Source organism: Toxotes jaculatrix, chromosome 7 (assembly GCF_017976425.1).
Source record: "Toxotes jaculatrix isolate fToxJac2 chromosome 7, fToxJac2.pri, whole genome shotgun sequence".
Lineage (NCBI taxonomy): Eukaryota > Metazoa > Chordata > Actinopteri > Toxotidae > Toxotes > Toxotes jaculatrix.
Window position 1 is genome coordinate 14,429,568 of NC_054400.1, and position 26,378 is coordinate 14,455,945.

Here is a 26,378-nt window from a genome sequence, read left to right on the forward strand (position 1 = left end):
GTCTCTTATTATCTGCAGCAGTTATATTATAGTTATATCGTTTAGCACAATTTGGCAATTTATTTATCAATTACAAGATTTGTGTAGTTCTTTGATGGCTAGACAAATGGATCTCACTGACTTGTGACAGCATTTAGGAGCAATTCAATGAGGATCCATGATATAACATGGCATAAATATAAAATAAATCAGGGTGAGGCAACAATAAATGAGTTAGTGGAGCATGGCTTAACATATGTATGTGCATTTGTGACTGATGGGGGGATGCTTTGTGGATACTATATAAAGGGATGTAAACACAAGTGTATAAGGCTGACTGGTTCTATATTAGGCAGCAATTCCTAGATTCCTGTTATACAGGTATGACGATAAGCTATAATATACAATCTGTCTATTATAGGCAGTGAACAAAACAGGAAGTGCTTCCACAACATTGCTGCTCTAGATATCACTTCACAGTATTAAGAATATGTTTCGGTTCTGAAGAACACAATGTACCACAAGTGTATTACAGCACCACAAGATGGCGTTGTTTCACAAATCCAGAGGGATGCAGACTTTTGACAGCAGAAAACATCTGTATCCCATCATCCAATCTATTTTTTCTTCACCCTCCTTCAGTCTTTTGGATTACAGTTGATGCAAGTGTTTGTGGTGGCTGTGGCAGTCCAACATCTCAGGGTCCATGTACAAGGGAAGCACACTTCACTGGTTAATTGACTTTTCAATCACTGATTACTCACTGATTAATTTATCTGCCATCCCGTGTTCTGCTCTACCTCTAGTTTCTACTAGATTGAAATGCTAGGTTTAAATGCCCTTACCTTTTCTCACTGATGGCTTCCTTTCAATTGCCTTGTCTGGGGATTTCTGAGCTGCGTCGAAAGCCGCCTTCATCTGTGCCACCTTCACAGACTGGCCCTGCTCGTCAGACTTGACTTCAGAAGGCTTTGGCTTGTCCTGGTGATGCAGCTTTTCGTGCAGCTGAATCGTCTCCTTTATGAGTTCTGAGACAGGCCTAGATTTGGGAGTGCTCTGGGATTTATCTCTCTCTGAGACACTATCATCTCTCTCTTTGCCCATTTTTTTATCAAGTTGGTCTGGTTCTATATTCTCTGTGGTCAGTGTCATATGAAGATCCTGCTTCATGTTGGTTGTGACCTCTGGGATAGCTGTCCCACCTGGAACCAAAGCTGAGCAAGCATCCACAGCTGGTGCAGCAGTGTCCTCAGTGGAGTTCTTCACCTTGCTGCTCCTCACAGACTGAGTATCTTCCTTCTCAGAGCCAGATGAATGTGGATCTGTTTTGCTCACACTGTCACTCTTTATTTGTAGAGGTGGTCTTACAGTACTGGTGTCTGTCTTCTCAGCAGTGAGTAAACTGCATGACTCTGCAATTTGTCCATCACTTGTTGTGGGTGGAGACTTTGCATCAGACACTGAAGAAAGTGCAGATTCCCCAGCGATCACACCACTCACGTCACATGACATTCTTTCATGTGAAACGGCTGACTGTAAGTTGTCTGAGGCCAGGTTTTTAATGGGGCCCACATCTGAAGAAGCAACAGATGGGTTCTGTGAACGCTGACAGTCAGCTTTGGAATTAGGTGATTTTGCGAGTGCTCTCTCACACTTAGTATTTCCACTTACTCCTGGCTGGAAACAAAGTCCATCTGAGGCCTCAGTGTCAGCAGTGCATGTCTTTGTCAGGTCCAAGTCCTTAATGTGGTGATCCATTTTTGCAAGATTTGGTTTAGGTGGCTTCTTTTCTGAATCAGCAGAAGAGGGTAAAATCCCCCTTACGTCACTTTCCAACGGATCAATCCCATCACTGGACATCTCTGTTGATGCACTGTCAGGCATCTTCTTTGCATTCATCTCCACAGGAACGTCCATGGTGTCCTTGTTGTCAAAGTCAGTAACCTCTTTTACTTTAGAAAGAGTTGGGGTTGCCTCCTTTCTGTTTCTCTTCAGTAGCTTCTCCAAAATAGAGCTGGGTTCAGTGGGTGAGACCGAATTTGATGCTGAATTATCTGTGTTTGTTCCAGTTGTGTCTATCTGTAGATAAGGATTCATAGACTCCCTTTGATCATCAGTGTCAGTGACCTTTGACTTTCTTGAACAGTAGTCATTCAAAACTGGCTTCACCTCACATGTTCGTGTTTCTTCTTTTGTGTTATTCTCTGCTCTCTCTTTTGGAGGTCTACAATGAATGGTATCACTCATGTCTAATAGAGACTCTTTCTGCAGATTGTTTTTCAAAGGATGTTGGGGTTGAGCTGGAGGCGGTTCCTTCCTCTCACTCAAGCAGCTCACTGTTCCTGCACAGAGCTTAATATCATCAGCCTCAGCCATCATGGTTTCATTCTGATCTTGAACAGAGACCAACTCACTTTCTGTGTGAGCTCCACATGTGGGGTTCTTTATCATTGCAGAGTCGTCTTCAGTGTTGTCAATTGACTTTGCATCCTCAGAGGCAACAACAAGGCCATACCTTTCATGTGAAACTCCAGCTGAGAAGTTTTCGTGTTGTTTCTCCTCATGTGGAACGGTTCCCTCATCCTGATACTCCATCTTGATCTTTGAGGATGTTCGAAGCTCCTCCTCGGTCTTCCTCTCCTCTCTCTTGATTTGATTAAACAGCTTATTTGCTGTGACTCTCTCCTCAATCCTCGCACTACTCTTTTGGTTCTTGTCCGTCTCCTGAGGAACCACTGGAACGATTATGCCTCCGTCTCCTCCTCCTCCCTCCTTTCCTGCAGCCCCTCCCTGTCTCACCTCCCTTGCAGCGAAAGGACTCAGATTTATTTGCTTCTCACTAGAAGGTGTTGTTGGCTCCAGACCGGGGCTCCCGTCCAGATCCTGAGCGTCTGGTTCCCCTGAATCTGCTCCGGTGTTACCAGGCTCCTCCTCACCGGAGCTTCCTCCCTCCATGACATCACCTGAGTGACTGCCTGTACCTCCAGAGTCAGGACACGGCCTCGTCTCCTCCGATCCTTCACCGAGAGCCTGTTCTCCTCCTTCCAGCTTCTCCTGGTTCTGTCCCATTCTGGTCTGTGGAGAATGATATGGTGTTAACCTCACTAAAAAGAACAAATCCTCCCAAATCATACCACGTGTTAGAAATGCCAGCACAGAAGTATTTTCTTTTGCCTGTGGACCATGACTGATCTGTGCTCTACCACAGCCTCTGTAATTCTGAGCACCCCCCCCCCCCTAAAAACTCCCTGTTTGAATAATACGCTGAAAACTGGAAATTGCTGAAACAAAAGAGAAAGGGGAAAGGAGCAGACACCTGGGATTAACATCACAGTCTACACATTAGAAATGGTTTCAGTCTTGCATGTAGCAAACAATTCATAGTCACACAGGAGGCCTTCTCGTGAATGAATCGAAGTGTCTTATGACTTTAACCGCTATAGTAAACCTTCTGTTCTGGGTTATTCATGCACTTGCAATGTCTACACCAGCTCAGCTTTAAGACAAATTACAGTCACAAGATATTGCTACAATCTGAATTGTGAATTTTAATCCTTTGTTTTGGACTGATAACTGGTTCCACAGTGTTGTTTTCCTCACACCCTGTATGTAACGTAATATTTTTTCACCGTTACCACTCATGCAAATTGAATTGGTTATTTGAATTTAAGGCATTAAGCCTCATCATTAGAACAACAGTGCTGACAGGTAAAATCTGTGATCGGTGTCTGTTTGTCTTATGACAGTCTGGCAACAATTCTTTTTCAGTTTTCATTTTACAACTCAGCTTGTTTTGTCAAATTTCATGCAGTCAAAATTTTTTGCTTACTTGGTTTTGTGTAACCCAATTACTTGCTTAGGCGCCAGTCAGTCCAGTCTTTTCATGTTCCCACATGTTTCATGAATTCTATTAACTATTCCACTCACTGATTTAAAAAAAAAAAATGAAGAAATAAAAGAGCCCTGCATCACATCAATCTAACATTGGTTTTCTATTTATTTAGGCTTCTCGGAGCAGCATTGTGCGGTTGGCTGCAGTTATTGCTATTATAGAAGTATTAGTAGAAGCAAGAGGATGAATTTTAAAAGTTATTGTGAAAAGAAAGTAGAATGTAGGGCAAAACCTAAATAAACATGTTGCAGAAACCAACTTTTCCAAGAGACTGCCTTATTGTTTAATAAGTTTTCACCCACTAAACTGCAGCAGTAAGCAGATAAGACGACAAAGCACAATGAACAGTGATCTGGACCATGGGTCTGTTTTCCGTCTATGGCCTCATCCCTCCATCTGTGTGACAACATATGACTGCTGTTGTTGTATCATCTGACAGGCCTGCACACTGGCCTGACACATGGCTAGGGCAGCTAATGTTATCACACTACAATGGAGATATAGCTGAGTGGCCAAGACACAAACATGTTGTTTTTCGTGGCAGGATATCAAGAGTGATACATAACAAAATAAGACATGAAGATACAGTGTGAGGACATCAGTAAGGCAAGTTACAAAACTGCCTTTTCTCTTCTTCTCTTCAGATCATGTGGCCTCACCAGGTTAAAGCCACTGTCAGAGCTCAGTGGAATTTGCACTCACTGATTATCCTCCACCTACTCTATCAGTCAGTGTGGGGAACCCCTTCCCTTAAGGCAGTATCTCCCTGATAACAACCGTTCCTTTATCCCGTCTCATCCTCCCTGAATGCCCAAAGCTGATCACTTGATCACCATGTGCTCTGCTGCCTCAACATACTCAGACATACAGGAATTCAAACCAGTGAACCAGGCTTCAGCATCTGGAAAATCAAGAACTTTTCTATCTGCTCTGACTGGTACAGCACAACTTGCTGGGCACAGGCCTTGCTCACGACAGCTCACAGCTCTTACAGTGTGATGAATGTAATTCTGATCTCCATATTGATCATATGCCGCGGCTGACACTTACCAGTTGGAAGTTGTCGCAGAGTTGTTCGCTCTCCTTCAGGACCGACAGAGTGCTCTTTGTTGGTTGTTTGGTGATGTTCAGTCCTCCCTCAAATGCACCAGCAAGCCTTATATGACATCCATGTGATGTCACAGCACATTTGACTAATACAATCAGGAGACACTAGGACTTTAGTAGCTTTACTTTTTGCTGTCTCGAGATATGAATTTGTCTTTCATATCTCCATCTCTTTGTTTGCATGTGTGGATTCAGATACTTGGAAAATGTGTTTTGAGTGTGATCCTGTGCTGTGGTTTTAGATGTGGTAGTGGGAACCTTTTCACTTTGTGACTGAAAGGGAATATTATTGGATGTTACGGGACACGGCCAGTGCAGATTCTGAGTGAATATACTGAATGTTCCTAAATTTTTCTGTCTACCTTACTCAACATTGTTTGCACGGGCTGCACAGTTCATAGGATAAGGAGGAGATGGTAAAAGCAAGCTTGTGTCCGGGATAAATGGCAAGTAATTGTAGCCAACTTGAGTATGTCCAGGAGTGCGGGGAAATTATCTGAAAAATAGCTCAGACTTTTTTCTTTTGTTTCTCTTGGTCTCTATGGTAACATCCAAAACAGGATACGTCCTCAGATAATAAAACAAAAGTGGAGGCACGGCAGCCAAGAATTCACCGGCAGAAGAAGGGGAAGAGAGGCCGGCCCACACCCAGAGACTGCAGACCGAAGGCTGCTGTGTTGACAGACAGGCAGCTAGCAGTCCTTGTGTCCTTGCCAACTGGTCTTTTTGTGTTTGAAAAGTGTTACAGGTCACTCTCAATCTTGTCTAGACACAGGCCAATCTGTTTCTAATTTAAAATTGTCATTCATTCAAAATACCCCACAGGCTTCTTGGCAGACTAATGATGAGATGAGTTTTATGAAGCTTCCTATTCAGTCCCACTGTCATTTAAATGTTTACAGGTTTACAGTAGTCAGACACATCAGTTTCCCATTTCTGGAAATACCAGTCTCAGGTGTCCCGTACATGTACAAAAAACACGGAAGCCGAAAAAGCTTTCTACCATTGTCAGTTCACACACAAACAACTGTAAATAACATCTTTGCTGCTTCAGTGCTCCCACCACATGCTATACGGTAGACAGGGCCTACCATTCACCATACAGACACGCACAGTCGTATAGGCCTGGAGGAACGAGAGCGTGTAACTTAAGTAATTCACTGATGTCATGCACACAGTGACGGGAAGCCAAATGTTATATAAGCTGGCTGTTAGAAAATGGCTCTCCTGCCAAAGCATACAGATGGGGGCACAATGATGTAATGTCATGATACACACGCACCATCACAGTCAAGTCAGTGCACAGACATTTAGTTTTGCATAAATATCTGTGTGTGTGCGTTTAGCCATTCAGGAAGATCCTGAACCCAGCATCCGGAGCATTCGCAGTGATACAGTAAATAATCCCACTTCTGTTGTTGCCCGATTCGTGAATGTTTTTCGACACTATGTCCCTGCAGGAAGCTGTCTGTCTCTCATTTAACAAACCTACTGCTTCAGAGCACAGAGCAAAGCATTTCAAATATTCAGTACTATTAGTTTTGAGTGAATAATACGTAGAACAAGACAGGATCCACGGTATATTATGTAAAAGAAATGTTTATTTCCATAATTAACACATACAGTACATTATTTTGACCAACATAAAAAGTGCAATATGCATTCAAACTACAGCAATGTACAGTACAAAAGTTACTGCATACTTAAATATAAAAAGAAAATGGTTACAAAACTGTGAAGTAACCTATTGTGATCGTTGTCACGTCAGTGTGACAAAAGCTTTAAAACTCATTGATGATATGAGCATAAAAGCTTAACAGCCATGAGCCTGACGACTCCACTGAGCCTCTTTCGTTTCTCCCAAAAGGTGCAAAAAGATGTGACAGCATTTAAATACGTACATGATTGACATTATGATTCACATGTTTTTGTACAGCTTCAATGGTGTTTCCAATTCGTCGAGACAGCCAAACAACTTTGGTCTTTCACATTTCAAAAAACACAAATGAGTTTAAAATGTTGGCAACCCTCAAGAATGAATTTAAGGAAAAGAAGGTTTGGGTGTAAAATGTTTAGTGTTTATATCTTGTCCAAAGTGTTCAGATAAGTTTAACTTGGGTAAAACCCTCACATGTACTTTATATGATCTGACTGCCATTAATCCTCAGTTCCTGTCACACTGGGCGTTTGTATTATGATTTCAAGCCATGCAGCGTGACTCCTCACTCTGCTCTCCCAAGAACATTGTACATTGTAGGGAATGATGAGGTCAATAACATTACTCTAATGTTATTTTGGAAGATAGCTTGCTGTGTACCAGTATTCACTCGATTAAAAAAAAAAAAGAGCAGTGCAAAGGAACAACAAACTCAGAAACGTTTGTTGAAAACAGTGAGCATGCCTCTGGCAAAACAAAGCCGCGACCTTCTCTCTCTCCACGTTCGTCCCTCCCTCTCACTCACTCAGAGACTCACACGTAGTTAAGCATTAATGCACTAACATACACCTCTGCATTAAAATGAGTTCAAAACTGATCTCCTCAGTTTAACTAGACATCAGCGAATGAACTGAATTAAACTCCAGCCCAGTGTTCATCTGAGAAAGAGCTTCATGAATGCAACATGAGGTAACCATTAATTTTACAACCCTCTAGCATCTAAAACATAAACTGTGCTGTAAACAACTATACATTTATTTAACACTTTGCTCTCTGTCAAGCTCCACCGAGGGACTCAAGTTCATGAATGTAGGCTACTGCGTTGTAAAAGACAGATAAAAAATAATCTAAGTGCCAATGGATACCATAATTTGGTACATATCAGGTACTAACAGCTGTGAAGTTAAAGGTTATAGAGTGTCCTGTACCGTCCCATCCTGCAGTCTAACACACAGCTCTGTGCCTCTGGTCTCATAAGTAAGGCACTTGTTTGTCCATGAATCAAACCAAGTTAGAGGTGAACTGATGGCTTTACACACTTGTCAGATACAGCAATATGACTTTCATCACTGTGAACAGCAGTTTGAGAAACAATGTGGCAAAGGAGAGTGTACAATCCTTATAACAGTTGGCATTGTTTTTTTCTTTATGTTTTGTTATTTTCATTTGTTTCCTCAGACTCAACTCTCTCCTGTTTCCAGAATCTGTACAACCCTCTCCAGCACCACAGGGTGACAGATGAGGGGGTGGGTGGAGTGTATATGACCTCCACCTGATGTGTCAGCTTCTGGGCTCACCTAGTAGTGCTCTCTCTGGAGTGTGCAGGTCCTTGTAGGGCCGGGGCAGAGCGGAGGTGGTGGGGGAGTCCCACTCCAGGCCAGTGTCCGGCTCTGGGGACAGTGAGAGGAGCAGCAGTGTTCCTGCATCTGAGGAGCAGGCTGAACACAGGTCCTCAGAGGAGAAGTTGAGGCTGCCCAACTTGGCCAGCGAGTTGGACCGCTTCAGCCTCGAGGGTATGGTCAGGCCCGCAAGCCGCATGCGGGTCTCGATCTCTTGTGCCCTCTGGCGTACAAGGCCAGGTTTCCCCCTCACGCTGCGCAGACTGTCACTGCTGGAGCTGCGCGTCAGGGTGGAGCCATGAGGGGAGGAGGTGGGTGTGAGCAGCCCAGACCCCACCACCCCCAACAAGGCTTCATTGGTCAGTGGCATCACCAGTGGCTCTAACCGCACTTGGCATGGTGTAGAAGATTTAGTGAAGTCCCCGGTAAATCCAGAGAACTCCTCTTCCTCCTCGGTGTGAAAGGGACTCTTCTTAGACCTTTGGCATGCGTGCAGAGGCTTCAGAGAATGCAGGCTCTCCTGGGATGAACCTGAAAGTCTCTCTAGTCTCTCCGCACGCCGGCGGACCAGCCCAGATCTCCGCAGCTGTAAAAGGGTCTCCTGTTGTTGGCCAAGGTAGCAAGCCACTGCAGGCTTCTCTTCCTCCAAATCCATTCTCATGAGCTCAGGGAGAGCCTCTGAGGCAGCTGCAGACTGCCTTTTGTCAAGCTCAGTCTTTGCTTCCAACAAATCACCACTGTCCTCAGGCTCCACTAAGTGCAGCGATTCTCCTGGCTGCTCCTCTTTATCGAGTAGAGCTGTGGGCGGGGAGGCAGCACAGTTGGCACAGTCACACAGGGGGCCACAGGGGCGCAGCAGTCCCACTGAAGATGTGAGGCTTTCAGAAGAGGTATGGGACTGTGGGAATGAAGCACTTGGGACTTCAGGAGGACTGGGGTTAAGGCAAAGCTTTGAAGCCAGGGTTGGAGAGTCTTCTTTCTGGCTGGACTTTGATTCCCACCAAGACAGTGTAGAAGCATCAGGTGGAAGGATGGAGGAGGGTTCTTCCTAAATAAAGACAGGAAAAAAAATGCCAGAGGGAATGTAGTTACTTCTGCAAATTGGATTCATGAAGTGAATAACAGTATTTTCGTTCTGAGATGTAGGTTAATCATATTAATCAAACTTACATTGTGGTTATATGGAGGGCTCAAATGGTTGTTGTTGTTGGAGTTTTCATTCAGAGTTGCCAGGTCCATCCCATTGCCCTCTGTATCCCCCTCTACCTCCACATCTTGTGTTTCCTCTCCTCCGCCTCCTTCCCCACCCCCTCCGTCATCTGGCTGCATTAGTACCTCCATCTCTGCCTCTTCCTTTTGCACCTCCTCCTCATCCTCCTCCTCCACTGTGCTGAACTCTAGCCTCAGACGCAGCTCTTCCAGGGGCTCGGGGCCACGACTGCAGGTCTGGGCGGCAGTTCCCTCTGCCGTGGGCCCAAAGTGGGGGAGGGGCAGGCCTTCACGCCCATCAAAGGCCTCATCATCAAGGAGAGCATCCCGCTCCACATCCTCGATTTCTATAAAAACTTTCTCCATGCCAAGAAGGGGTGGGCCGCGCACAGGCGTTGATGGTTCACTGTCCAGCGCTGAGTCAGAAAGTCTGCGGAAATAGTAGTTGTTGTAGGCGGGGTCGATCTCCAGCGCAACCGTCCTACACGGAGTGGAGCATGCTGCACCTTTATCAGACAGCGCCTCCTCACAGCAGGGAGACATCCCTGGCTCAGGAGTCAGGTGGCCTCCCTCCTCCCCTCCACAACACTGAGCCAACCCCTGCTGTCCCTCTGCCATCTCACAATCTGCATCTGGATGCCACAGCTTGTTGTGCCGCTGTTTACTGGAGTTACAGAAATACAGTGTATAGAGCAGAAGTAAGAAAACAGGTCAACTGAGCAAAGATAACTAGAGAACAACAGCGCACACACACAAATCAAGTGAGGGACTGTACCTGGCATCCAGGATGCCCTCATACTCCGCCAGCTGTCTCATGAAACCTGGGTTCGGTCGTGTGATGCTCCTCTTTTGCTTGACAAAGTTGTAGGCCTTCTCCAGCGACCAGCCGTACTCCTTCATGGCGTAAGCGATGACGGTGGAGGCAGACCGACTGACACCCATCTTGCAGTGAACTAGACACTTGGAGTGGTTCTTTCTGTGGGTGAGAATTATATATATACAGTACATATATATGTATGGCGTGGTTCTATTTTTTTTTTTTTTATTTAACTCTGGGCTCCATGAAAGCTAAAATTCAATGTTATATTTGAAATTATACTTACTAAATCAAAGGCTCAATGAAATTGGAAAAATATTAGAACAAGGCATAGAAATAATAGTTCCCTTTCCTTTTTATAAGATATCTTAATATCTTTAACTGATAAATACCCGAGCGACATGTTTTCTGTTCCACTCAGGACTCACTTTGCTTTAACAATGAAGTTGTACGTTTCGTTCCAGTGAGCCAGCAGGTCAGTGGCCTCCTCATCGTAGACACGTATGTTGTGATAACTGAATGTGCCTGGAAAAAAGTTGTCTATCTCCCTGGTAACGTTGAGGATATAGGCCACCCTGGGAAGGGAAGATAATGTTAACTCATCAACAACATTCTTTCTTGATCAGATCATAATAAAAATATGTTTTGTATGTGCTTATCATAGCTCCTCCATAATATAAAATAAATCACCCTGTTTCTTGCAGTTCCTCCAAATTAGATGCATTCCATTCAGATCCCTAAAAATAAATAAGAGAAAATATTGTTTAGACTGTGTAGAGTGTATTTTCAGATCTTTGTGAGATTGTTCCTTCTCCAAAAACAATTATTTCAGAGGGACAATTACTCCAAAACTAGTCTTCCTCTGGGATGGGAAAGAAAAGGGATCATTTATAGCTCTCTCAGTGTAACAAATAGTGTCAGTTGTCCCACCAGGTAGACGTGGTCAAAGATGAGAGTGGCTTTGTCCATCTGGCCCAGAATCAGCAGCATCTCATTGTCAATGAACTCTTTGTACTCCTTCAGGTTGCAGTTCATATGCTGCTCCAACTCTGTACGGATCTAACAAAAAGTTATACAGCATAAGTTGATTTGTGTGTGGAGATTTTTTTTTGTGTTGGCCTAGGGTCGTAATTTTATCAGGGATAAATTTACTTTAAATTCTTTCCCTTAAACACTATACAAATATTCAGTAACAGACTGAAACACAACAGTGCCAGGGTTTGGGTGGGTACTACTTTTTTCAGTTTCTCTTTGCAGGCATCAAATAATGCTGACAGGTAATAGTAAATTATATACATAAATTAATTTATAACATAGTGTAAATTAGATTCCTGTTTTTAGAAACACTTATAAACTCTTATCCAAGAAACATTCACAAAGTAACTTCACTAAAATTCAACTTCAAGGTCAGTTTGAAAAAGAGTAAGAGAACTGAGTTGTGTCTCCATCTTCAGAAAACTAAATGTCAATGTGGACACTGAAAACTAAACCTCAAGAAAGAAATACTAAACAGTGGTTTATTTCAGTGTGTGTGCGTGTTGCTGTATATTTACCTGTTTGCAGGTGACGTTCTCGAGGTCCTGGCACGTCATGATGCTTCTGAGTTTGGCTTTGATAAGGCACTCTGTCCTCTCTCTCTCTGAAGGCCTAATAAAGATGAAAATGTTAGCACTCGTTCAATAACAGGTGTTCCAGAATTGTCTATTGCTATTTCAACATCAAGTGTAGGAGTGATCCGTTTCAGTCTTTTACATAAGGAATCAGATTTAAGTGGCTTTCTGTTTACTGACTTGTCGACAAACATGGTGGGTGAGTCTGGCCTTGTGGTCTCCAAGTCCTTCATGGCATTCCACTCGTTGATGCAGCTCTGATCTGAAGCAATACAGCTCTCATAGTATCCCATCCAGGTGAGAGCCATGCCTCCAGGGAAGTAGTTATGCCTGCGTGACACCTCACAAGCCTTGTGCAGCACCTGCAGAGCTGACCTAGATTGTTGTTGTAAGGGAAAATAAAGGTTAAAGTTGTAGATGACTGATATAAATCTGAAAAAAAATTATTTACACTATGGATTTATGCAGTTCTGTGTACATGCATTTCCATGCCAGCAGGTGGCAGAATGACTCAGCACTGCCTAAACCTTGTGCCTCACTGCAGCACAGAGTGTCTATGAGGAGATTTATTGTGGTGTGTCATGACGCTATAGTGCTGTAGACAGCCACTGTGGCTCCAGAGCTTGTTTATTACTCACCACATGGCCTGCACTGACACGGGTTTGAAGACATGAGTCCGACCTGCCGTGTTCACAGTAAAGCCCCTAAGGAGCAAACAAAACAGATGGTCATTCCCTGAGCTGCGTGTGTATCAAGTTCATCCCAAGTGTCAGGTGTAGATGCAGTGTTGGGTAAAAAGCAGAGAAATATCACTGGGTTTAATGCTGCAGCTGTGGACTCTGTCCTTACAGCAACTCACCCATCTCCATCCAGATGGATCTTTGTGTCACTCCACAGAGGTAGCACCATGCCGATCGAACAGCTTTTGCTGCCAGAATAAAATTGAGAATGAAAATTGAAAACCTTGCGAATAGAAGAAAAAACTCGACTTTTCTTTGGAACAGCTAATGTGCAAAGTGGATAACACCTGTGATTTTCCATGTTAAAAACCTCTCTTTTACAAGTGCTACATTTCCAGAGTATCTGTGAATCTGGAAAATTAAAACTGCAAACCCAAAACCATGTCCATTATTTTTAGGTACAGTATGAAGTCTAGAGCAACCCTGAAGAGAATAAATCATGTGTAGTACATATATAGCAGCTCCAGTGTGAGGCAGAGCTCTGTGGGCGAGTGTTGTTTGCATTCATAACTATATTTTCTCTCTCTTTTGTAGTTTGTATATTCTGTCTACAAGTAACACAAGGTAAACAAAAATATCAATTCATAAATTGCCTTTGACAGGTATAGAGAAAACAGTGATAAAAAAAAAAAAAACCTACACATTGGGCCTATTCATACCAGTCTTTGTTGGTAAAGTCAATTCCCAGTAGGATGTTCTCCTCTGTGTCCTGTCGCCCACTGGTGTACACCACCACCATGTACCGCACACGATCTGACCATGCACTCTCCAGCCGCACCGCCTGCAACAGGGTACAGACAATTTAATTTAAACTGTTTCCTGGTTTTGAAGTAGCACCTGAGAGCCAAAATAAATTTCCTTACTATTTAATGGAGACTTTGTCTGAAATGTAATTGCTTTTGGCAACGCAAAACTCACAGTTTCAGTATTTGTATCGACCTTAAAACTTGTGGGTTGAACCACAGTTCATTCAAACAAATCCAGCGAGGCAGGCCAGCGTTAAAAGCATGCTTCCTTTTACACATGTAAAAACTCCATGCATAACAGCAAATGCTCCAGAGAAGCAACACATGTCTGATCAAGTACAATGACCCTCCTGCTACAATCTGTAAACAAAGTGTCACAGATGACGCAAAGAAAACTGGAACGCAAACTTGATGTAATAGGGTAACCAAGTCCTCAGGATGTGTGAGAGCACAGAGCCGGTAAACATAAAATGAAATAACGTGCACACACACATACACACACCATGGAAACATGTGGTAATGCTCTCCCGAGTGTTCTCTCATGAGCTAATAATTACAGTGAGCAAATAAGCATCTTAAGTACACAATAAAATGCATTCTAGGAGGTTTGGTATGCCAGGTTGTTAGTCAGTGGCCTTTATATGTATGTGTGAGTGCATGTTTTTGTTTTGATGTATGCACATACTTATGTCGTCACTTACCAGTTTGATTCTGTCCTCTGAGCGAAGAATGTTTATCATCACCTGCAGGTGTTGCGGTAAGTCGCCTGTTGAGGAAGATCATAAAGAAAACTGATCCATGATGTGCAGTGGCTGTTTGCCGTCAGTGGTTATAAATCTATCTCATCATACATACGGATACATTTTGACTTGAAGGAGAAGATACAAGGAGGAAAAAGTCTATTTTACTATGACAACACTGAGTGAGAATATTAATGAGAGTGTAATACATGCTGGGGACACAATGAGCTTGTTTACTCATTGGTATTGCTGTAGTCTAGCGCAGGTACATTTAGTTACACTGCTCCCTAGTGTTTAACACTAAAGCCACAAAACTAAAGTCTCCTCCTGTAAACAATAACATACAACCTGTTCAGTGATTTTTATCAGCTGACATGTGTTGTTAACTGACCGAAGAGAAATGAACTGACAATAGATTTTCCATCTTCGCATGAGCAAATAATTTATGAGCCACAAAACCACAATTCAAGAACTTGTCTTTGTTAATTTTACATCCCTCACTGCTCCCTGTGCCCAGACATGTCAGTGAAGCTGAATAATATAACAGGTGTGGAGACGGACCAACAGCAATGCTACATAGCAGCTGATAGAGAGCCAGCTATGTTGAAAGATGTAGGCCAAACAGACAAATCATGATATCCTGACTGGTTTTAACTACAGCTCCCGGCACGAAAGAGAAACTGGTCGACTCTCATGTATCTCATGATTTACAGCGGTTTGCTGTAATGCTTCACGCAGCATTATCTCGATGCTACTGATCACTTTATCTCCTATCTGTGTCAGGTCGGGAAACTATATGCATTTTTTGTGAAACCTACAAAGGATGAAAACAAAATTTAGAGAGACAAAACAGACACAAACCACTACTTCCTCAAATATGTTACACTAAGCTAACCTTACCAATGAGAAGGATCTTTAAGCAAACTGAAAAAATATCAAATGACTGGTTCCTTGACTGCCACAGGGACAAGAATATAGAATGCAATATAACTGAATATAAATGTTTTGTCCAACATTTACACATTAATTCCAGAACTTCATTCAAAATGTTAAAATGTATAGCCTGATAATCACTGTTTGGACAAAACTTGGAACATAAGATAGACATACTGTGACAAGAAAAGTGAAAATGTAAAAATAATTATCAATAACTTTGTGACATTATGCCAAAATGGTCCTTTAATATTAAAAATAAGAGTAATAAAGAGAGAGTAATAAAGTTTCAGCATCAGATTGGTCAAGGTCTTTCCACTTCACTGTCAATAAGTGAGTTACAATCTATATGAATCAGTCCCTGCTGACTTCAAACACATTACCCACAACATCCAGTGGTTACATTTGATAGTAAAATCCAGCAGATGACTTTATTCTCTTCAAGAAACGTCTAGAACTAATTTCAAGTGCTGTACATACATGACTAGAAAGGATAAGGGTTTAAAAACAGTATAAGTTTTGTAAGGTCTCACAGTGCTCCTCCTCTGAATTATTGCTTCAACGTGTTGGGTTGCTAAGGCCTGGTGTGGCGTTATTTGATAAATGCCAGGAATACTGTAAGCTTCTGTCCATAGCAGCTAGAGTAGAAGCAAAAGTGTGTTTTTGATGGTTTGGATGGGCACGTGGATCAAACTATTAACTGAGAAAAGTCAAATGAGTTCACTGCCTTAGTTCACATGGCTGTGTGGCAGCCAAGTTGGCATCTGTTCTGAATACTAACAGCTGCAAGATATGAGAGTCATACACAGAAACATAAACATATCTACAGTCAATTATGCATCATGTGTCTATGTTGATGTGAATAGTGCAAACAGTTCAACTGGTAGCCTTAAGTGACACCACTGGATTTCATCTTTGAAATAAGCTGTGAGTATTCACCGATTCTTCCACAGTGTAACAGCCCACTTGGATGTTAAATAATTGAGACATTCAGAAAGTCACTCTCTACATTTAAGTGGCACTGCTCTCGGTCTGCACACATCAGTATGGCTTTACAGATTACAGTTTTTTTCTGCATTTCACGAGGACTCAGTAGGGCACCAGTTCTTAGAGCACGAATACCTTTATCAAGCACTTTGCAAAAGTCACCTCAACGTCTCTTTTTTCCTAGAAGCCACAGTTACGGGTAAATGACACAACTACTTCCCCAGCCAAATGCTTTTGAGAACAAAGCAGGACCAGCAAATATGTGGGTTACCTGACAAAGTGGCTGGTAGAGTGGATAGAGCTGCCAACCACAGCCATGACTTGCCAAATGACTTGGCAGCATTTTGATCGTTGGCTGGTGCTGAATTCCCATCATGCTAGTGGACTGTTAGGTCAGCGTTATGTCTTTAAAGCAATTAATTGTGTCTTTCAATTGTGACATTTTAAAAACAGACACTGGTCAGTTCATTGTTCAGTCCAACTTGTCATGCAACTTCTGACTTCAATCAATAGAATAAACAAGACCCTAGATTTAAATTTTTTTTAATATAATTCATAATATAAAACAAAGTCATAGAGAGTTTGCTGAGAACAGTAATTTGTATTTACCTTCTGTCCTTTACTCACTAGCAGAGAACACAAAGTAACAAACAATAACGGCCTCCTTTAATCGTCAACAGAAGTTTTGTCCACAGTGCTACCATGTGCTGGATTTAAACACTAATCTGCCTAAGCTATATGTCTGGAACATGCTTATCAAAGAGGCAGCCTCCATCCTCCTCACCTCAGCCACACACATCTGCTGCAGTGTTCGTGAGTGCAGCACATGAACTCATTGCACAAATGCACTACATATCCTGGAGGAGGAGACTGATTGAGATTAAAACTGTAGTTTGGGTAAATTATGTTGATAACAGGCTGTGCATTTTGGGTGTCTTGTGGTTCTCACCTGCATGTTTGTGGTGAGGATGTGCTTTCTGGCCCTGGTGACTGCTCCCCTGCTGCAGGAAAAGAGCAGCACCCTTCACCATGAAGAAGCTCTCACTCAGGCTGCAAAACAAAAGGGAGAGAGGAGTTACAAATACTGACACATACAGACGCTATACATGAGACACCAACACTGCAGGGCAGGCTCAGCACAATTGTTTCAGCTTGTTCATTGGACAGTAAGGCTGCAAAGTGGAATGCAAGACAAACGAAATATTCAGTTTAAAGAGGACAGATCAGTTTAGTAGATACAGCCAACGAGATGAGCATAAACCACGGTTGTCTGCTGCCGGTGAATTACCTCAACAGCTGAGTGGAAAAGCCCAGCTGCCACGTTACAGAGGCAGACCTTGGGTCTGCAGCACCCATGAATCAAGCTTTGATCCTGAATGCTTATCTGTCTTTTTTCTGCTGCATGTGCTGCACTCAGACTCTACTTGTCAGGTCTCTGCTGGCTTAGTGTAATGCAACACACATCTAAATAATTGACCTAACTGCAGTTGTTTGTGACGCTTAATTTTCACAGCGACCGAAAAGCAGCAATTATCAGTTCACACCTGCAACACCTGTAAAAGTCCTGTCTTTTTCAGGTTAGGCTTTGGAGCTGTCAACAGCTGACACAGGTAAGGAGCTGCAATAAAAAAAAAAAAAGAAGTGAGGTGTTTCCTCCGGGCTGAATTCAATCATTCCATTTCACTGGAAAACAATGTGAGCACATTCATAAATCTACCTGGCAGCAGGGTGGGACACATATACCAGTGTATTCTGTGTGTGCAGTCTGGCAAATCAGGACATCATTAGGAAAATACAGAGCTGATGAGTGACAGCAGCAAAACAATATTCAAACCGATACTACAGATAGACCCATTTCTAAATGCAGGAATCAAAGTATTGGTATCGCGTCAGAATTATTGGTGAATGTCAGCTTAAAAGAATATTACCAGTATCAGTCTAATATTATTTTTACTAATACCACCTAAAAAAACCTAAACTGTCTTGCATCAGCAGTTTGTACTGTAATACTAAAATCAGTATAGCCCAGTACTGGGAAAATGCTGATACTTGGTATATATGATAATTGATGGTAACTATTCTACAAAAGTGTATGAATACGTCTCCAACATCTCCACAAACACACACAAATGTCTTTGGCTTAAACAGGTATTAATAAAAGTCCTTTATTTAAATTACATCAACGACTGCCAGATCAGATACCATCAGATTTTTTTTTTTTATCCAGCTCTGAAACTGCTCCCTCACTAAGCTCTGATCACACTTTCAAAGCCCATATACAGAAGAGCAAGCCTGGGCCAAACAGATGATTTTGTGGGAACAATGAACGTCGTTTTGTGCACCTCACAATAAATTCCCTCCACCCCCAGCACCACAGAAACAGAGTTCCACAGTGACTAAGCATGGGGGTGGACACTTCTCAACAAGGGCTTTTGTCTCACTTTGGTGGATTTCTGTTTCTGCCCGTTGTCTGTTTGAGATCTATGAGGCTATCTGGAGGGTCTACTGTCAAGGACTGATGGATAATACAAGCCAAAAGTGGCAATACCAAGAGCAAGAAGAGGGGTACAGTCTCATCACTGCTCAGTACTGTGTACAAATCCCTGCAACACACTTTGCCTATTTCAGCAAGTAAGTCCACAGGTCTTAGCCTTTGATACATGATAGCTTCTCAGAGAAAGAAAAACCTTTAAGGGTGCACTTCAGTGAAATTTGAGGATGTGTGAAACTTGTCCTTCTGTGTAAATCAAGAGCTGTCCCGCTGCTTCACAGGCCATACTCAGACATCCTAATTAAGCAGCCTTAGCTCTACTGTCTCTTGCCCCACGGCACCCTGCTATCAGCTTCTCCACAAACACTAGGGCTAAAAATACATCTGGTATCAAAGCAAACAAAGACTATGACAGAAAAGCTTGCCAGATAGCCTCAATGATTCCACATGATTACAACCTACAGCACGTATACCTCTTTTACAGACAGAAAGACAAAGAATGCCAACACATCAGGTCAAAGAAATATCACTAATGCAATGATTTGTACATCACTGAATCTCAGCAGCCAGGGAATGATAACTTTTTTGATTAAGGTTCACTATCTCCTTTCAGATGGACAAGTTCAGCGATTGATTAGATCTTCCAGCCTTCAGAGTATCTGCTGCAAATTCACCCGACCAAAATTCAAAATCTCAGACTGAACAAATTAAAAGTTACAACAATATCACAACAGATTAGTTTGCTTCAGAACTGCTCGAAAAAACATAACCTCAGAGCTCAAGCGTCTGATCAAATCTCATCAGTGAAGGACCTTGTTCCCAAAGGGAATCAAAAGTTTTTAAACTAGACTCACATGCGGTTTATCTCACTCTGCGTCAACACAGCGTTCTCCACAAAATAAGGTAGCATCTTCATCACAGCCTCCTGAATGGGTTCTACAACCAGATGCATCCTGTTGACCGGAGCGAAACCCAGGCCTCTCCGGCGCGAGCTATCTCCTCTTCATCGGCTTCCAGAGATAGTGAAGGAGCATGGAGCAATAGAATAAGAACGGTGGTTTCAGTTGTTGGCCCGGCTGCTTTTGAGTGACAGCCTGACTGACAGTCTGCACTCATCTGTGCTGCTCAGTGAAGAAGTCCCGTCTGCTCAGATGCCACTCCCTCTGCTGCCTCCTCCTCCCTCATCTGAGCGTCTCTGAGTGCGAGTCAGACTCCTGCCTGGAGGGAAGTGCTGCAGCCTCCGCCCGCTGCCTCAGGCACACACAACTGTGCTTGTCTCTCCCCGTCCCTCAGTCTGTTTTGTCTGTGTCACACTCTTTTACAGAATACTGACGGTCCACATCCATATGAAAGAAAACAAGCATAAATTTCACTCTTTCATTCATGATAAGCACTTGTAGACGTTCTCAAAAAGATGGGAAGTCAATCACACGCTTTCTTTTGCTTTTCAACAAACTCTAAAACAAAAAGGTTAGAGAGGAGAATGAATCTAGTAGAGTTCAAGAAATGGATTTCCCCTTCATTCCGCATGAACTCGGTGATTCTTTATTTTCCTCCTCCATCAGGTCTGACTCAGTAACAAAGTGAACAACAGGTTTCCCCTTTAGCCAGAGCAAAACATCCACTTGTACAACAGAAACCATGTCTCCAAAACTCTCTGAGAGTTCTGCTTTTTCTCTGTCTTCCTGTGGAAAAGCAAGACCACTCGCACAATTGGAGGAAGACAAAAAAAAAAAGCAAGCAGGGGGAATTCTGGCACAAAACTACCTAATGGGATGTCTCCATGTGCATGCCACCTTAGGGGTCAATAGCATCCAAGGTAGTGCCTCCAGGGAGCTTAACACGTGGGCCAAGCATGGGTGGAAAGGGCAGTGAGAACTGGCAATCTACCAAAACTCCCAAATCTCATTATACCCAGGCTTATAAAGGAGGGATTATCTTGTCTCTCCCTCCTTCAAGTGGCCAGCGCTGACTGTCACTCACTAACAAGGACCACAAACAAACCACAGCGTGTTAGATAGATTACTGTAGAATACAATGGCCTGTTAAGGACAAAATGCCCTTTATATCTATTGCATCTGCAACACCTGTGACTGATCTTTATAGATTCAAAGTAACACAGAGACAACAAAAAACAACAATGGAATATAATCATGGAATTTCAGTGTTACAGAACTGAAATTGAGCCTGCAGATTTATGTGTTTGGCTGCTGGAGACTAATATAAATTATAACTCTTTCTCACTTTCCCCCACTAAGCATTGAAACCCACCACAAGCACACAAAGACGTGGCATGACGCTGTTAATCTGGGAGGATTTGCTGACAGACGTTAACAATAGCGCTGCGACACAGATAACAAGATAGCCCTCCTATTCTTTTCGACAACAGGACAACGTCTGTAGCAAATGGCCACTAGCCGGTACGGTACTCTACAAGCTGACGTACATTCAGTCTGTTCCAGGTGGAAACTTGGACAGCTCAACGTGTCAGGTGTATGTACAAATGCAGGGACCTGGTTTGATACAAGAGCTTCCTCTGCATAATGTGAGGTCAAGCTTCACAAGCAGCATGCAGGGATGATGGCATGTCACCGAGTTAAGGAATAGTTTGCTGCTGCAACAGTAGCCAGATGGACCTGGATGGAGCCAAACAAGACCAGATGTCCCCTAAGCCACTGCTCTGAGTCATCAGGTGTACTGGTATGTGAGAGAGGTGCACTGGATTACACCGAGGACTCACAACAAAGAGGCTACACAGAGGCAGTAACCAGGCTGGTTTACTCATGGTCTCAGAGTGTTTTGCACACATCGAAACAATGAGGGGGAAAAAAAATCTCCTCTTGGGGCTGCCAGTTGCATAATACTGGCATTTTCTCACTTACACCACTGAAAGGGGGTAGAGACACAGAGGGAGGGAGCAGTACAGGGAGCAACAAACCTCTTCAGGTGTCAGTGGAGACATGGTCAAAATAACAAATAACAACACTATGTTACCGAGGAAAGATTAACCCACAATAATGACTGGTGCAGTCTGTTAAGCTATGTTTCTACTATTCACATAAATTCAAAATCAAAATCCTGAGGGAGTACTTTGACATATTATGGCATTTAGTTCACTACCAGTCTTGAAAAAGTGAGTTATGTTTTTCTGCTTGTTTGTGGAGCTCATAATCTACTGATCCTTCATTACACCCGCATTCTGAAACCCTCCTCCTCTTTCCAAACAGTGATGCCTGAATCTACGTGCACACATCCCCGAACACATACACACAAACCCAGTTCTGTTTCTTGCCCAACTCTGCTGTGTACAAGTTGGCAAGATGAAATCACTCGTTGGTTCAGAGCCACCGGCACCTGCATGATGTTTATGTTGGCCACCTTCAAGCCCCTGGGCCTGTCATCTTTATCAAGGTCAGCCTGGAACAGCAAAGCACAAATACTTCCACTTGGCAGTCACATAGCTGTCCATCAACAGATGTAACTATCTATCAAGTATACTAGATCAGTATATCCTGATCTAAAAGGAAATATATCTGTCAAATAAAAGACAACTTAATGTGCCATAATATTATTAAACATGAATTTACTGGCAATTTAATTACATAACGTGGCTTACCCGCCCCTCAAAGTATGGAAACTATCTTGAGGCAAGACAGGACTCGCATTATGCATAGATCATTCTCACACACACACATTGCTTAAGGACACTGCATACGCTGTTGCATAAGTGAACAAAAATTGAATTAAATGACTCATTCACTTATCTTGTCTTATCCTCTACTTCACAGTTCATAAATTCTTTGAAAATCCCACAACAGAAAAACCACAAATTTATAACAAGAACGCACATTCACATTAGAACAGAGGATTCTGTCAGTATGAACGACACATAAAGACCTACTCTGTCATCGATGTCAACATCTTGACAAGTCAATACCATATGTGGGAACAAAAAAACATGTAGGCTGCTACTAAAGTTATTGTATTGATCTGATCTGCACTGAAATTAAATCTCCACAGTAAACAACTTCACTGTAGTTGGCTTACAAAAAGATGCTTGCTACCCACTTCAGTTAAATCTTAGAATCGCATGTTTCCAAAACTGATATTTAACAACAGAAGACTCACTATTAGCAGACAGGCACATGTGGAACAGATAAAAAATATTTGTGGTTGTGGGTGTTTTTCCATATCATAGTCGTTACACAGCCATTGCATTTCAGTGGATTAATCCTTTTAGTATGCAGAATATGAAGAGACATGTGCCTCAGTAATCAACTTTTCTGTAGCTGAGAGACATACTGACATTATATTGACTTTACCTGCCCTTTACCTTTATATTGCTGTTATTTCACAAGCTTACTTAATAAAAGTATAATTTTTTTCTATTTTGAAATAGCTCTAACTACTCCTAGGGACTCTGCAACTGCTTTTGACAGAATACTCCCTTTATAAAGTTTTAACACGACTGTGTCACCCTGTCCAAATAGTACTAAAGTACAAATATCTTATCCAAAGAAAACAGAATCATGCATACATACTAGGCAGAATCAAATGCACATAACACAAGTTACTGGAGGCAAGTGGTTCCTCGAAATCATTTGACCTATCCTTGAAATGTATACCTGGTCTTGTCACATTGTTAGGAAAACAAACAAACACAAAAACTTCAGCCTGAAAAAGCATAGATTACAACAACAAAGGCTGCCATTGCCACACACGACTGGATATTTATTGTAGTTCTCGCCACATACTTTAACACACCTGGCAGAAGAACAGTAAAATATTGTGACACACTTGATTTATCCTTGTAAATGTGAAAATGAACATTTGACATCTATGCTCATTCAAGAGTGAAACAATGGCTGTCTTGCAGGGTGAAAAAGGTTCACTGTATGAACACTCCGGTGCTGCTTTGTAATTTCTCTCTCTTTCTACTTACTGTCATCAAAATCTAAACACACTGCATAGAGCGACATTTCATCTTTTGTTGGGAGACAAAGTATTTAATTTATTCATATGAATGGAGGCAAAGAGGAAACCAAGCAAACGCTTTTATGCCTTTAGTTATAACGGGCAAATATTTGGTGTAAATGACAACAACAATCGAGTACCAAAATTATATTCGGCTTCCTTATCAATCCATGCAACACATGCACACTGTGGGTAATCTAAATAAATAGAAAAAAAGTTGGGCAAGATCCAAGTGACTCAATTGATGATACACAGTTCAAGAGCAAGTTCATCAATCTAAGTGCTGATGAAAACTACAGATACATCTGTCAACCTATTATTTGAGAAGCTACTGGGAATAAAAATGTTTTCAAAGTGTGTTATTAGGAATTGATGACTCTCCCAACAAGACAGACAGACAGGTGTTTTATTACACTCTGTGGCTCTCATTTGTTGATGCCTGCTAGTCTGCCGCCACTCCAGATTTCACAAAATGACTCAAAGACATACGCAACCATTCAGTCAACAACACCTGTGTATAAAATTTGACCTGCTTTGCCATGTACCATGCAACAGAAGGGCTGAATGTAAAATAAACTTACCTCTGATTTATTCGCCGTTCATCTTCACTCCCAAAATCCTGCAACACAGATAACAGGAGAGAAATTAATGCCACATTGCAAAAATTTTGATGGTATTATTAACAAATCGTTCTCAGCCTGGTATGTAAACAGAAGCTACAGGCTTGTCTATATTTTACCAAACATAAACTCTGATAAATTGACAAGGCTGTGTGAACATTTTGACAAGTTCAGCTTATTGGCCACCTAATATGTCTTATTTAAATCTAAATATGTGTTAAACTATAAAGTAGTGGATTTTTTGAATGATAAATTAAAAATCGTAATTATTTAAAAAATTCAAATGGGCTACTTTATGTGTTAATATTTATAAAAAGACTCAGTCGTTTAGGAACAAAACCCCAGGTGCAACATCAAAAAAGAAAACCCCTACATGTTCACTCAAAAAGCAAAAGCTGTGGAAACATATTAAAGGCAAGTAAACTGACAGCACCTTTGGCCACTGAAACAAGTGACAGAAAAGTTTAAGGGCTCTACGACAGATTTTTCCACTGTCAGTAAAATTTTACAGCCACCAATGTGCAGCTGAAAAAAACAGAAATATGGAAAGCACCATGTCTAGGGAGGACAGAAGTAAATTATTCTCTGCAAGGGGAGCATGCAACAATGCACAGGTAACTCTCCATAACTGTGCATTAGGTGAAATAATCTCACACAATAACTGCCTTGTGCGAGCATCTTGTAAATCCCTGCTTACCTCCGCTCTCTTTTCCTCTCCCTCCTACAGTAGTATTCCTCCACCCCACCCACCCCTCACCCCATGAGTAGATGACATCATAGCTGCAGCAGCTTCCTGCCAGCTTTATCTGTCACACCATGGTGCGGCTGGACTACAGCACCATAAGCTCCAGCAGGACAGTGAGGTACACGGACAAAACCCAGTCAAAACAGCAAAACTAATTCTTTTAAAAGAAGCAATCAATTTGCAAGAAGCAACTACCGTGTTATGACACTCACAGTGTTGCATGGTTTTGAACATGGTGTGAAAACAAGGTGTATTTTTTGCCCTACTTTGTTTTGACTGAACACAGCTGTAGCTCAGACACTTAAATAAACGCAGTCAGAGATGTCAACCCTGGTTTCTCTGATGTGGTCATACACAGCAGAGCAAGGTGAGCTTTTCTGTTTCTAGCTGGTAGTTAGCGCCCCCATCTGGCAAGTGGTCAATGTACGTGAAAACAGAAAGAGGGAAGTTGTCTTTGAATGATTATAGTTTTGTGTAATAGACAATCACTTTTTTTCAATGTGGGTGGCCAGAAAACAAGAAAGCTCAAAGTGTGACTCTCTGCTGCTACTGAGAAGTACAGGCAAGCCTTCAAGTTTAGTCTTTCTCCCCCACCTGATTATTTACCAGTCTGGAAATCTCTTTTTTTTTTCCTCCAGGAAATATCAACACGACAACCCAAAGGATACTGACATAGAAATATCATGTGTAGTTCACTGTTTCTAATTAGTTGCCTGCTAAAGAGAAAACACCTAAAACCACCAGGATCACACATATAAAATCTCAGATGTAGCATTACTAAGTTAAAGCAAATTTAACAGTGCTTGTCTTGTGAGAACCCTTCTACTGTCGTGCTGATAGTCTGCCGCAAAGACTGTAATGTAGTTAATGTTTAAGAGCTGAACATTTTTTCAGTGTCAGCCAGCCACATCATAAACTGCTAACGTTAGCTACAGCTTATATCATTCATAAGGCTCTTGTCAGATTACGCTAGCGCTTTAAAATTAACGCTTAATACATTTAGCGTGTGTGAGGGTTTTTTTTTAAATAATGTAACTACATTAAAAATTTGAGAGAGAGAGAAATCTGTCAGACGTATTTGCATATGTGTTGGCCAGATATATCTGGCTATCAGCAGCGAAAACGTTTGCTAGCTACCGTTAGCTAACACCCTAGCATAACTCATTAACTAACGGTGCTAAGGTAGCTTCAATCAGCGGGCCTTTCTCCGGCAACATCTCTTCCCCTCCATTCCTCAGCCACCCCACCAACACCTCCCCACACCGGAGCATCGTTTTAGTTCACCCGGGCACAAACTGACCTCCCCCGCGGTCGTGGTTGCTGTGCTGGCGGTGGAAGCAGCGCTCGGGGTCGGGGACCGCTGCAGAGTAACCAACGCCATGGCTGGAAGCTGAAGATGATGCACCGGCCGGCCGCTGTGGCCTGGTGAGCTGCTGCTAGCTGCCGGGCTAACGATACATACAGCTGACGGATGGATGGAGGGAGGGAGGGAGGGAGAGGAGCCTTAGTATC

General features: G+C 42.4%; 1 protein-coding gene across 2 annotated transcripts; it reads right to left on the reverse strand.

Annotated features, from left to right (window-relative positions):
• Positions 1 to 6,559: 6,559 nt before the first annotated feature.
• On the reverse strand, positions 6,560 to 26,364 carry ssh1a (slingshot protein phosphatase 1a). 2 transcript variants are annotated; one of them, XM_041043016.1, is made up of 15 exons: positions 26,167 to 26,364; positions 24,083 to 24,120; positions 16,986 to 17,086; positions 14,078 to 14,142; positions 13,290 to 13,411; positions 12,750 to 12,818; positions 12,529 to 12,594; positions 12,071 to 12,265; positions 11,834 to 11,927; positions 11,211 to 11,339; positions 10,971 to 11,017; positions 10,709 to 10,855; positions 10,239 to 10,439; positions 9,425 to 10,127; positions 6,560 to 9,302 (listed from the first exon to the last, which is right to left on the reverse strand). In XM_041043016.1, exons 1-15 carry the CDS (start codon positions 26,245 to 26,247, stop codon positions 8,196 to 8,198), a joined length of 3,165 nt encoding a protein of 1,054 aa, XP_040898950.1. In that variant the 5' UTR covers positions 26,248 to 26,364; the 3' UTR covers positions 6,560 to 8,195. The 2 variants fall into 2 exon arrangements, with proteins under 2 accessions (XP_040898950.1, XP_040898951.1); XM_041043017.1 differs by lacking the exons at positions 24,083 to 24,120; positions 26,167 to 26,364 and adding an exon at positions 19,382 to 19,493.
• Positions 26,365 to 26,378: the final 14 nt, after the last annotated feature.

Coding starts and splice junctions, on each gene's coding strand:
- ssh1a (XM_041043016.1), bottom strand. CDS start 26,247: ATGGCGTTGGTTACTCTGCAGCGGTCCCCGACCCCGAGCGCTGCTTCC. Junction 11,018..11,210: donor TCTTTGACCACGTCTACCTG/GTGGGACAACTG, acceptor ATTTATTTTTAG/GGATCTGAATGGAATGCATC. Junction 10,440..10,708: donor AACTTCATTGTTAAAGCAAA/GTGAGTCCTGAG, acceptor TCTCACCCACAG/AAAGAACCACTCCAAGTGTC.